Genomic DNA, 14,042 nt, shown 5'->3' with positions numbered 1-14,042 from the left:
TCAACCCACTGAATTAAAACTGAAAGTGTGCAATTTCAATGCATCTGAGGTGTGTTATTTAACATTCATTATGTGTTAATGTACAGAACCAAATTTAAAAAACAAACAAACCTGTGCCTCTGTCCAGATATTTATGGACGTAATTTTACTGCACACCATGATGAAATACGCCAAGTTTTCAACTAACAGGTCTTTGGAAATCACCTTATCGTTAAAAAAAAGAAGAAAAAAAGAATGAGAAAAACATTTTAAAAACATATATGTATGCAGGTTTATTTAACTTTTAAGACAAATAAAAAACAAATCAATTTACAATGCAGACCAAAGACCATGTTTTAGTTATTTAATCTTTTACACAAAGCTGCCACATTTGAGACACCAGAGTATGGTATATGGTAGCGATAGTATAACAAAGTGGTTCTCAGAAATTTTCTGCTATGCCCTGTCTTACAAAGTTGATCCCAGGAAGTCATTAACAATCAGTAAGGTGCAAGTCCTGTAGTTAAAGGTCAACATTAACACATAACCAGACTGTTGGCTGTTTATTGACATTCACAAAAGTAACAAACAAAGAATCAAAAAAATATATATCAGTTTATTTTAATTTTACCTCAGTTTGTCCCCAGGTAATCCATGCTTTTATACCAGTGTCTTTGTGAAGCCACCAGTAAGTAATACCTCATAATTTTAATGTGTAAAGATATGATGCCAAAGGGAAGACATTTTTACTGGGTTTCACTTTTTCGCCAGGTTTTAAAGAGCCAAATGTGCCTTGGCTGTTTTGTTGCATGCTAAATTCGGGCTTAGGATAGGTTAAGGCTTTGCATATAGCTTTGATGGCTAAGCTTGTGGAAAGGTCAAATGTAACAAATAACCATTAGTGTAAAAATAAAAACAATGCTGTCTACACTTCAGTAACAAGAGAAAATTAGCTCAAGGTGTACAGTTAAAATACATATACAAGTGCATCGAATGCTAAGAAGGATTAAGACAGCTAAATATGTTTTAGTAAAAAATATGGAGGTACAAAAAATACTTACTTCTAAATACTTATTTACTTCTAAGACTAAATCTAAACACTGATTTAGCAACAATGACTTGATTGGTCAGATACTGGTCAAAAGTCATGCTTCTCAGAAAAAAAATTTGGTATCTCTATCATTCACTGCAGTAAAAGTTCGTACCTAAAACAGATGTGCAAAAGTTCAACTAGGAAATCAACAGGTCTGTGAAAACAACATGAAATAAGGGAAACAATTTATCCTCGTCTGTTGTTGTGTCAGGAGTTGTGATAAGACCAAAGCTATCTAACAGACTCCAAAATGAGTCACAGTCTAACTAAACCTGCCTGCTGTCGAAATGGAAAGTCAAGAGTACACTGGAAAAAAGTGGCAAGCCACTTAGCAGCTGAAATTGCAGTGCATTTTGGAAACTCAATGTTTTACTGTAGTGCTTGTAATACATGACTTTATTTTGATTTTGATATTGAACATAAAACATAAACTCTATATTTCCTGACTTTGCTTTCTGTCTCAAGTTTGTATACTCATAAGAAATGAACTCAACACAAAGCAGATGATCAGAGGGTTTCCCTGACATTACGCAATTTGAGATCCGACAATCAAGGCGGTTGCCTTTGACTGGCCATCCAGAAGGTGGTTGGTCCACTGAAGAGCTCATCAGAAATGGATTCCAGGGGTTTACCCTTTCTAACTAGACAGTTTGATCTGACTGAAATCATAAATTGCTCTTTTAACTGTTCCTTTCCTGTTTATTCATACTTTCAGTGAGTATTCTGAAGTAAGATTTTGAACAGCAGTGTGCATCTGGTACCATAATATTTCCAGGCCTTCAGTCCATATACTCAGTTTTTTGGCACGGTCTCTCATTACCATCTCATGGACCAGAACACTCATTTTAGCAAAAATAATACGCTAAGTGATCAAGATTAAGGAATGATCAGAGAAACCTCTCCTTTCTAACTAAACTCTCCTGGAAAATGTTCAGACTTAATGTTTCTTATAGATAGTTAAATGAAAAAATTTAAGCAGGATAAGACCTTAGATTTTAATTCAGTGTGCCCCAGAGCAGCTGTGGCTACAATGTAGCTTGCCATCACCAGTGTGTGAATGTGTGAATGACTGAATGTAGTGTAAAGCGCTTTGGGGTCCTTAGGGACTAAGTAAAGTGCTATACAAATACAAGCCATTTACCATTTAATAAAAAAAACCCTAAAATAATAAATCTGGCAAAAAGGAGGATCTTTTATCTGTATAAAAAAAGTCCCTGATGAGTGATTGAGATTCCTTTTTATTTTAATAAAAAGGACAAAGGCAGGGCTGCATAGTTATAAAATTATATACTAATGATACTGGTTGAAATTACAGAGCAAGTGTTTGCACCCTCAGCTTTGGTTGCTCAGTAGTAATTGTACACCAGACAGACAGATTACTGCATTCAAGGAGTTGTCTGGTGTGAGTGTTTGTACTGTCTGCGAGCTGTTTTGAACCCACTGTCTGCGTGGGCTTTCGTGGTGTACTGCTGTGTATCTGTTGTTTAACATGAACAGGCTGTGTGTCTAAACTTGTGCTGGTACTGTACATTTTAAACCTAAAAATGTACAATTAACATTGTTACCCTTCATGAAGGGTAGTAATAATAAGCAGATGGGAAAAAACAAAAACAGCTGTTGTTCATGACAACAGGAACAGGCAGTAAAAGCCACATCCAAAATGCTGTGGCAGTGGGAGTTACATGCAAGGAGAGTGGGAGTCAGTTACCAATGTTTTTATGCAATTACTGCAATTTTAAAGTAAGACAAAAACATTTATAAACCTGAATCACAAAATAAAAGGGATTCGCGGGTAGGAAAGGTTACCAAATACCTCCATCTATTCATCTGTATGTTTACCAGTTGACTGTGGAATGACACGTTGGTGGAGGTATCGGTCCAGATGTTGTCCCTTATTTGCTCCCACAGCTGTTAGAGGAAGCCGGGGCAGAAGATTAATTCAAAATTGCATTTAATTTCAACTGAACATGAAAAGACTTTCAGTTTATCTGCTAATGAACATTTAATATTATAAAACTATTATAATTATAAACGTTTAATATCCTAAAATTATTATTTTAACTTCTCAGCTGCTTGAAATTGTTTCCTCAAGAAAAGCATATTTAATAAAATGCCTTTTGCATAACTAAAACTATAAATATACCTCAGATAATAGAGTTTTACATTAAATTCAAGTAAAACTAATCCCAACCAAGGCAAGAGAAACTCCCAATAATAATGTCATTTATATAGATCATCAACTAATAAACTACCTGTGGTATTGCAACATACTTTTTTAATAGAACGAATTATGAAATATGTTGCTTTAAGAAGTAGTCAGCCCTTGATAATGCTGCAAACAGCTAGAAATATGTTACAATGTGTCTTTCAATAGCAGCTTAGTTACAGCCTATTATTCTTAAGAACAATTCAGAATGAACATCTGCAAATGTCAAGTTAATGCACCAGTTTCATGGTCGACCCTTTAGTTATTAAACTAAGCAATGGCTCAACTATGTTTATTAGAAGATTCCAAAGGAAGTTAAAGAACAACTTGCAGTAAAGCAGATACGAGGAGAGACATGCACAACATTGTTTAAACCTCTTAACCACAATAGTGCTAGACCACCCAAAACATAAAGTCATTAAAGTAGCATTAGTCAACACAGTCACTAGAAAAATAATACTGATCACCACTCTGATTCTTCCAGCACCTGTGTGGGCAGCATTAGTCTTATTGATTAAAGTCTTACTGTTGAAGCATCCAGTGCTTCTGTCTGTGCAATATAAAGGCATGAAAAAACCCCTAAAAAGGGTTTTAACTACGTTAATGGTAGAGCTTAAAATGAAAGACCCCTCCGTGAATCGCTACCTTATCGTTGTGGAGGGGTTTGTGTGTCCCAGAGATCCCAGGGGGCTATTCTGTCGGGGGGCTTTTCCCCCTAGTAGGATCTCCCAGGCCCTATTTGTTTCATTTCTAGGTTAGTCCACACCCCACATAGCAAGCAGGTCTGGCCCGGATCTGGTATCAAGCCGGCACTGCTGGTTGACTTCTGGCATGGTGAGTGGTATGTCATCCAGATATGGGCTAGGCCAGGCCATAGATGGCACTGTCTATGAGATGGCATGTTATATCTGGCTCGATTGTGGTTCGGTTTATGTGGCCCAGGCTCACAGAAAACAGGTCTGGGCCGGATCTGGCATCAAGCTGGCACTTGTGACTGACTGGTGTCATGGCAGAGTGTATGTCAACCAGATGTGGGCCAGGTCTGGCAATGAGGCACTATTTATGTTCCTATTTGCTTATTTTAGTTAGAAGACCCAAATGCCATGTTGCAATACTATACAGATATGGTAGCCAGCGTTTCAAATGCAGGTTGGACAGGTTTGTGAGTGTACACTTTATCCAAAACCTAGTGAGGGTTTACCCATCTTTGCCAGTGGATGGCTGTAGCTCAGAAGGTTAGTGGTTCAATCCGCAGTATAAATGTGCATGAATGGGCTTAGAAAGTGTTCTATTGGGTAAACGTGGCATGTTGTATAGAGCACTTTGAGTAATAAGGGGGAAAGAAAAAGCACTATAAAAGAATCAATCCATTCACTGTCTGAACCGAGTTTCATCATGTTACTTTTGCTCTATTATGTTCCAGCACATGTTGTTATTACATGGCTAGATTAAGGTACACATTAGGCTGACATCTGGGGCCAGAGCTGAAACTGTTCTGGGCCAGCATAGGACTGGCCCATGGCTACACACAACTTACACATGGCCCACATACCGCAAAGAATGACAGCCTTTTGGTGGCCCAGATCAGCAAAGGACCACCAGTGTGTCTGCAACTGGCCTTGTGCTGGCCCATGTGTGGGCCACCTCTGTCAAACCAGCTCTGGGCCACCAAAGGGCCGTCATTCTTTGTGGTATGTGGGCCATGTGTAAGTACATTGTGTGGGCCAGATCTGGGCCATACCAATTTCGCTATGTGGGACACTTCTGTAAAAGCTTTTGAGGAAATTATCCCATTTAAGACCCTCAAAACTGATCTGTTTGATTTTGAATTGTCCAAAAAAAATAAAAGAAAAAAGAAAGAAAGACATTTATATTGTTTTCCAGCCCCTTGAATTAAACCTGAGTCTGGACTGTACCTGCATTTGATTTTTTACCCTTTTCTACTTACCAAAGATTACTAGACCCAGTTGTCCATTATGTCCATATACTGTTATATCAGAATGACTACATATTATACCACATATTAGCTATGTTATTGTTCAAAGTACCTTTTAAAACGTCCAGATTTATAAAAGTACCATGCTGCAGCCCCAACATTCAGGGAAAGCAAAACAAGAAATAATGCCCAGGCAACACGGCATGTTCCTGCAGGGACACAAGAAGAAACAATATCATGGGAAAGAAATTAAATATTGTTCTTTCTCACTTCCTTAACACTTAGTTTTATATTTCACATTCAAAACTTCCTTGTATTTTCAAGTTTTAACGTACAAAAATAAATTAGATGAACTTGATATGACCCTGAAAAAAGCTTTCACAAGCTAGGACACGCTCTGAGATTCTGTCAGTAAGGCAGAATAACATGTATTAATAACATGTGTTGCACTGGGTGAAGCACCAGTCAACCATTCATCACAACATCCACAAAAAGCTCAGATCTAAAAAAAAGAAACAAAAGATAGATTTGAACAAACTGTAACAGCTAAGACCTCACCTGATGTCACATGCACATAGAGCTGACCGTGTTTACTTCCATATGCGTTAGATGCTTCACACTGATAGAGTCCATTTAGATCAGATGTCAGGCTGAGCAGTTGTAGGTTTGCACCGTCTACTTTGACAGCAGACTCCAGCAAAGACTGGCCAGATCTAGAAAAACACGAAAGAGACTCAACATGAAATGTACAGAGAGAGCAGAAAACTGTTGTACCAAAAGTCAAATACATTTCAGTTATAAGCTATTTGTTATAGATCTTTACTTTCTCACACTAAGATTTTGTATAAAAAATAAGAGTAAATGGCACTTTTCATGTTAATTTCTGCTTTTTTGAAGAAAATCTTGTGTAAGGTTTCATGCCACTGTATTTTGTGCATATCAGCAGAGCCCTGCTAAATCTGTTCAAAGTACATCAGTCTACACATTTGTCTTCAATGATTGATGATTCAATGATTTGGGAGCATTGATTGGAGCATTCAATGTAATGCAGCTAAACAACATCAATTTCAGATATTAGACAATAAAAGATTCAGTTTCACCACATCTGATTCTCATTTATCTCACACGATTAACACTAGCAGAAAGAGCTTGCTCTCTCAAGTATTGAAAAAAAATATAGCCACTTAAGAATAAAAAAATTTGAAAATATTTAAAGCACTGCATTGGCCAGGGATTCCTCACATTTATTGGATCATCAGTGAACTACAGAGAGAGAAGCCAAAGATCGCTGAGTGACACTGGTGCAGTTTAATGTGAAAAGAGTTTATAAGTATGTGAAAAAAAAAATCACGTTATTTGTAATTCCACTTTTGTTTTATGAACATAGTGAATTTCTTACCAACAATTACATTTAAAAATGTCCCAACTTTAAGTATGAACATCATACATCATGAAAACAGCTTTCCCTGAAGACCAGGCATTTCTATAGTTCAGAACCACCTGATAAAATTATTTGTTTAGTTGCTATTTTTTGGAAAGCAGCATCCATATATCGACCGACACATAACTTATGGGTATGTGTATAAAAGTATAGTGAAAATGCAAGGCAGGGTGTCTGTACTGCTGTGATTGGCTGAAAAGCCGAGAAGACAAATTAATCATCAATGCTCACAGCTGACCTTCTTGAGAGCCTCTTTACCATCTGCCTTTCTACATCTAGTAGCAATAAAGGGCATGCTGAAGCAGTTTTCATTACTTTTGAAGAGCCTACCTAACAGATGCAGCAGGTAAATGTAATGCTTTAAGCATTTTGTGTTGCTGTGTTTATGTTTTGTTTTTAAATGCAATTTTTGACTGTTCTGCTTTTCCATTACTTTAAGTGGAAACACAGAAGCTGGGAACAATTCTTGCCTTTGTCACTGGAGCTAATACTCTTCCACCAGTTAGCTTCTCTCCACAACTTACCATTTAGTTTTTTTTTACCAACACCAATCCAGGAACCATGTCTAAACTACCTCATGGATCCTCATATCATGAACAAATTAAATGGTCTTGGGTTGCTTGGCTGCTATTACTTCAACAAAGAATTCTACACCCAACCCTAACATGAGATAATCATCTGTTGAATAAGAATTTTTTTTTTTTTTTTTAAATCAGGCAACTTTATGAATTTTACACTCTAGTTGTTGAAAACTTTCAGCAAGGTAACACGGTCGCAGTCTTGTTAGCTTTGTTGCCCAACACCAATATAGCCCTGGGTTTGAATCCAAAAGTTTGGACTTATAAAGATCTTACTAAACACAAAAACCTTTTAACAATTTGGAAGCAATATCTAAAAACAGTAAAAGGCTAATGTAATTGTCCGGACATTGTAACAACAATTAAATAGAGCTCTTATGCAAAATTCTAGTTTATCTTCACATTTAGACTTTATGTGTTTAAAATCTCACTATAGGGTTTGGTATAACCTTTGTATGCTTAGGTGAAGTGTGTGTGTGTGTGTGACAGTATGACGTCGTAATGATGTTTCATTATGTTATCTGCTAACTGTTTGCTCAGAAGGATGAAACTCAGAGCCAGTGCCAGGAGCTTCCTGGGAAAAGATAGTGGGAGTATCTTTTAGGTCTTCCTCCACAGGCCGTGGGACCTAAAGATACAGAGAGTTGTGTGTGGAGGGGTAAAAGAGAAGCATCCGAAGGGCAGAGCAGGCATGACTGTGAACTGTGATGTTTGATGTGTGTGTTGGCTCTCCTGCCCAGAAATAAATAGCTTGACCATAGCTTTTTCCGTGTTGCAGACTTTATTCCACTTTATTCCATTTTGCAAAATTCCACAACAATACTGACTCACTGTTGGTATATGTATTAAATAGCAATATTTAAGTCCATCTAATTTTCTTTGGACACATAGGCAGCATCTCTGTATTCCCATTCACACATGGAAAATCCAACATCCAATTAGAGTCATCATGTACGTGCTCTAGCGGTCAAGACAATGGCATTACCGAAGACACCAGTGTTACAGTATTAACCTGAAGTGACCTCCCTATAACTTCAAAGTAGTTATAGTTCAGAGTTAAACCATCTAAAAGTTACATTATCAACCACATTATATATGTACTATACACAAATAAACTGGGTTTATATAGTTTATACAACAATATCAATTAAAGATCAAAGTGAGGCAATTTATGGAAAAGCAGCACACTTGATGGTCTCTCAAATGTAATCCCTGTTCATACAAATAAAGGTGAATCAGTTACACGTATAACTGAAAGTCTTATCTTTTCTCTGGCTATTGGCTAAAAGATTAGAAAAATAAAATCTCAATAGTCGAATCTTGATAGCATCTGCAAGAGCTTGCAAAAAAAACAAAAAAAAAACAGTACCTCAAATACTGGTATGAATGACGTTAATGTCAAAAGGTGACGTCGCTATCAATGAATCATATCCTTGGGTTCCCCTCCAGTTGCTCTTCAGTTTCTGGGATAACACCAATGGGATAGAAGTATGCATGCGGAATAGCTGCAGGTTCAAGTAACTGCCTGTTCTTTTTTTTTCATTTTTTAAATTTTCTTTATTTTTTGCTCAGACACATGAAAAATTAGAGGGAACATTGATCGTGGGACAGATATAAAGTGAGTAAAAAAACTACCTAAATGCATTTAGAATATATTTAGAACTATAAATTAAATTCTTTTAGCAATTATTGTTTTTTTTAATGTCATAATTCCAACCCTCCTCCTTTATCCGGGCTTGGTACCGGTGTTCTGACAAACCATCCTACTTTGGCAAAACGTCTTACTGTAAGTAGTTTATGCACATTTCTCCTGTGACAGAGTCATTCCAGCACAAATGTAAGTAGGTATGACAGTTTGCCAACTTAACTTTGCCCATCAGAGTATGCTTGTAGCTCATATTCATAAAGCCAGGATGGTTTGCCACTTCATTTTACCCTTTAAGTATGCTTGTAGGTCACATTCACAAAGGTAGCATGGTTTGGCACGTAATTTTGCCCATCAGTCGCTAAGTTGGCAACACTGTTCATAAGGACAAAGACATGAGCTCACCGGTCCTCTGGCCAGGTCAGCTAACAATAACACAACTTTCCATGGTACCTTATCGTTAAGAAAAGAATGACCTCATAAACGTTTTAAAACAGCACCAGTTCTTTACCTTCTAAAAGGATTGCATTAATAGAAAAATAGCTCCTTTCTCTGTCATATGTGTGGGCATACATTTTCTAAATCCATGTTATGGATGTTATTTTCTTAACAAACTGAACATGAGGAACATTATGCTTCTGAGAGAAAGTGAGGTGGAGGATTTTTTTAGGGTATTAAATCACTGAGCAATTAAGTTTAACTGGCTGACATTTTGATCAGATCGCAGATTATGTGCTTAAAGTACTCACACTGAGCTTTCATCTGATATCATAGTCTGCAAATTATTTTGCAAAATCCACTGCCAGCACTACAAAAACAGTTTTTACCCACATGTGTACACGTGCCTCTAAATACAAGTCTCTTTCTCTCTCAGCATTTAAATGAATATTTCAACTGAAACCATTACTAAAACTGCTTTACCTGATCCAGGTGAATTTTGCATTTGGGTTAGCTTCTGTCACACACTCAAATGAATCCTCTGAAATTGCTGAAATTTTCACTTCTGTAGGAGAAACTGCAAAAAACAAAGAAAAAAACTGTAAATCCCGAACTAAGGAAATACTAATCATTCCAAAATAATGTTTCATACATGTTTGAACCCTGTCACGTCAGGCAAAACCACAAATCTTGGTTTTCATTCAGTTTCAAAGATTAATCCTTTCAAACACATTCAATGGTGTCACCGGCTCACGTACAGTCACTTTATACTAAAAACCAACATATTAGGTTTCTTGATCTTTTGGGGAATTCCAGCAGAAACAGAACACCACAGTTATATAACATCACTAAAAAAAAAAAAGAGCACACAATACTTCATTTTCAAAACAGCCTCAGTTAATTTTACTTATAGTTTGACATATAAATTGCTTGTTTGATAATACCTAATGTATATATTATATATATAATGTTCTTCCTCTACCCCCCTGCAATTTTTGCACAAGTCGAGGAGAGTGTCAGGTTACATTTCACTGCGTGTTATACTTGTATAACTATGCATGTGACAAATAAAGAACCTTGAACCTATGGGAACTGCACAGATTTTCTCATTGGAAAGAGAATGATGCTAATTGAACTCATCATCTAGCTTGTGAAGACAGCTTTTACTTAGTGACATGGTGTTTTGTCATGCAGGAACCAGTAGGACATAACCTCAGGCCAGAAATTCTGCAGGACAGGCTGAATATCTGAAATAGTAGTTTATTGGCACTGAGAGGTGAAGGTCTGCAGAGAGAGCAACTAAAATTACGGAACAACTGACAAAAAGTGACATACATTATATTAATAATGTATCTAATAAGAATGCATGTATAGAACCACATTGCACACAAATATTCCAGTATTGTAGTACCAGTCACTGAAGAAACAGACTTGTGTCTGGACTCAAAGTCAATAGTTTCATCTCACTGGAATAACTACTGTGGTATGACTTCACTGTATTTTTTGGTTTGCCTCCAATGATTACATGATCTCATCTTTTGCAATAGTGGTATAACAACACCCTTTATACGAGTCTAAATGTCGTCACTTAGTCTTAGTCGGTTTTTGAGGAATTCTCTCCATCTGCTGTGACAACCTAACATTAAGAGACTTAACACAGAGGCAAAGTCATGCCAGCAGAGATAAGGTTGCAACCGCAAATGCAATCCCCTGCTAAAACCTTCTCCTGAACAAAGACAGAAATATGAGAACGTTTATGTCTGTTTTTATATAAAACAGGCTGAGATTGATCCTGGGTGTGTTGGTGTACTTTATTAATGATTTTATTAAACTGTTAAAATTCTTAAATGAACAGTGATAAAAAAAAAAAGAGGAAAAATAATAAACTCCATGAACAGCTGATACTCACAGTAGACCTGTATGGTGAAGGGCAGGGTTTCTTCTGCAGACAGGGAGTCACCACTGATAACACACTGGACCTGGTGACCGTTAATCTTTCTTGTAGGAACACCAAACAGAGAGCTGACTGTGGTAGTCGTACCGTTGTCATACTGGGTGGAGTTTTTTGTTGTCCTCACTTTGTCTCCCAAAGCATCAGTGAGCCACCTCACTTCTGCAGGAGGCTTCGATCCAGCAGCCGTGCAGGTAGCAAATAAAACCTCTTCTGTGCCCAAAGTGGGAAGATTGTCCATCACACTTGTGAAAGGAGGCACTAGGAGATGTACAGCACACAAATAAGTTGACATGTAAGCATGACAGTAAAAGTAACTCTGTCTACATCGGTTATACAAACACCTAGAATATCTTAAAACACATTTCATTTGTATACCGAGCAAGTTTAGAGGTATCTCAATCTTCTGATTTCCACTTGGAAACAGGGTGAAGATGCACGTGTAGCTGCCTTCATCCTTCAGGGCAACATTGGATAACTGGAGAGTTCCATTTCTGTTGTTAAAATTCCCGATATATTTAAATCGATCATCACGTCCATTGACAAACTGTAGTCCATTTCTGGGTTGGATAGTAATAAAATTGTCATTATGAGGGTTTTCTCTAGTCTTCCTTTGCCAGGTAATCTGTGTCAGGTCATCATTGATATTAGTGACATGACACGGTAAGATGGCCGTACCTCCTAGAACCGCTGTCCCACTTCCACCAATCACCTGGAGACCTGTTAAGAGCATGAAACACTAAGATCAGACCTCAGCTTAAAGATAAGAGACAAGAGAGGATTTGCTTTACACAGATTTAAAATTACAGCTAAAGCAGTTAAATAAAAGTAGTCTAACATAAATGTAAATGCTGTAATTTTATTATTTTAATAAACCATATAACTTGGATGGATTAGATGCTGGCGTGATCACAGTGCACGTCTGCTTTACACAGATTTAAAATTACAGCTCCAAGTCCATCTAGGATAAATTGTTCAAAACCTAAGCAAAAACTCTCAGAGCATAGTGTCTGATTTGGTTATTGGGCCTGTACAGAACAAATTGGAGCCATGGGTGTGGCTTCCTGCTTTTTACCTAAAATGGGACACTCAGCTACAATGCGTCCAGGCTTCATACAATAAAAACACATTTTTCCCAGTTCAATATAGCAGAACTAGAAACGTTGGTACGGCCACTTCCTTTAGCATCAGGATGAGATATTTGTCACTAGTGCGGACTTAATGGGTGTCAGGGTATTTCATACATTATTCCAAATCAAGCACCATTGTGACAACTCAAAACAGTCTCTTTATTCAGTCTTGCAAAGTTACCATCCTCCAACAGCTCTTTTGTCTTATACTAACAAACAAAAGGAACAAAAGAAAAAACACTAGCAAAACAGTTTTAGTAGCTGTAGGCCACAAAGCACAATATAATTACAATACAACAAACCACAGTACAATAAAGACCATTAAAACTCAAAATACCATTTACCACACAAAATGTGACCGACATAAACACAACTGCACAATTTCCAAACTCAGACAAATAAAAGTAAAAAATAACCTGTTGGGTAATCGTAAAAAGTTCAACAAGCAGCTGTTGCTCCAAAATACACTGAAAATCTAAAGCATACGCAAGAATCCACGTGCTACCAACAACTACTTTTAAAAACATATTTGACTTGTTTTGCCTTATAATCTAAAACCTTCCAGGTTCCTACCTATCTGTAAAGTCTGGCTTCAATTGAATTTATTCAGCTGAAGATAAACTTGTCTTATATAATCAGCATTCGCCGAAAAAATGTGAACAAAATATAAAGTTTTTGAACTTTTCACTTTTTGCTTTATAAATAGCCTTACTGCTGTTTCGGTTTAAATTTAACTTCGTCATACCTGGTTTTTCATTTCTAGTCTGTTTTCCCTTCACTCACGTTATCTAGTCCCACATTTTTCGCTGTCAGATTTGGACAGCCTTCATTTGTAACATCCGCCAGATTATCTCCCTTCAGCCGCAGCCTATCGAAGTATGGAAAACAAACTACATACCGTCAGCTTCTCTGGCAAACAGAAGCGCAGATATTAGCAACAAACGACAAGTTATCAGGGAAAAATAGCGTTGCATGACTTCTCGCTGTAATTGCCAATGAAAAAACACAAAAATCCACTCGCTCTGCTTCTCCCACCTGCTGCTTGCGACACAGGGAGGGAAGGGCGGGGAGGCGGAGGATTCTCTGGCTGGCTGGAGCAGCGTCTAATAACCAACTCACAAAATAAAACAAAATAAAAACAAAACAACAAACACGAAGACACCAGACATTATGATACAGACTTATAATTTGTATCGATGTTTTTTCGAAATTCTGTACGCGAAAAGTGAGCGCGAGAGCCCTCGGTGCGCCTGCTCGCTGCTGAAGTCAAAGTAAACTGTATTGTCATCTCCGCTACATACAGTCTAGTACATAGAGAGACGAGACGACGAGGCTCCAGTTACACCAGTGCAAGTAAACAAACAATAAATATAAGAAGAGTAAGAAAATAAATATACACTTTAGGACTAGAGGTAAAGGATTCAATAACAATTTAAATTTTATAATTTACAGTTTGCTGATTTAAAGTCTCACACACAACCTGTCGAAAGGGGAGGGGGACCAGCTGCTTCCAAATAGAGCACATTTCATTCATAATGAGGTAAATCCAAGACCATCATGTATTCATGATTTGAATCCTGGGTTGTGTGAAATCCCAGAAATACACCTTAGACAAAGTGAATCTGTGAACTAAGGTGTAGGTGTG

General features: G+C 37.3%; 1 protein-coding gene across 2 annotated transcripts; it reads right to left on the bottom strand.

The window, feature by feature from the left end:
* Positions 1-329: 329 nt before the first annotated feature.
* Positions 330-13,406, bottom strand: LOC102797728 (nectin-4-like). Of its 2 annotated transcripts, XM_035906807.2 has the most exons (7): positions 13,296-13,406; positions 11,646-11,987; positions 11,226-11,528; positions 9,800-9,893; positions 5,773-5,927; positions 5,327-5,423; positions 330-2,980 (listed from the first exon to the last, which is right to left on the bottom strand). In XM_035906807.2, exons 1-7 carry the CDS (start codon positions 13,369-13,371, stop codon positions 2,965-2,967), a joined length of 1,083 nt encoding a protein of 360 aa, XP_035762700.2. In that variant the 5' UTR covers positions 13,372-13,406; the 3' UTR covers positions 330-2,964. The 2 variants fall into 2 exon arrangements, with proteins under 2 accessions (XP_035762700.2, XP_087686114.1); XM_087829988.1 differs by lacking the exon at positions 330-2,980 and having other exon boundaries at positions 5,311-5,423; positions 13,296-13,394.
* Positions 13,407-14,042: the final 636 nt, after the last annotated feature.

The sequence above is a fragment of the Neolamprologus brichardi genome, chromosome 16 (assembly GCF_056152115.1).
Source record: "Neolamprologus brichardi isolate AB-2024 chromosome 16, ASM5615211v1, whole genome shotgun sequence".
NCBI lineage: Eukaryota > Metazoa > Chordata > Actinopteri > Cichliformes > Cichlidae > Neolamprologus > Neolamprologus brichardi.
Note: the sequence above shows the minus strand (reverse complement) of the source record. Positions and strands in the feature narration are given on the sequence as shown.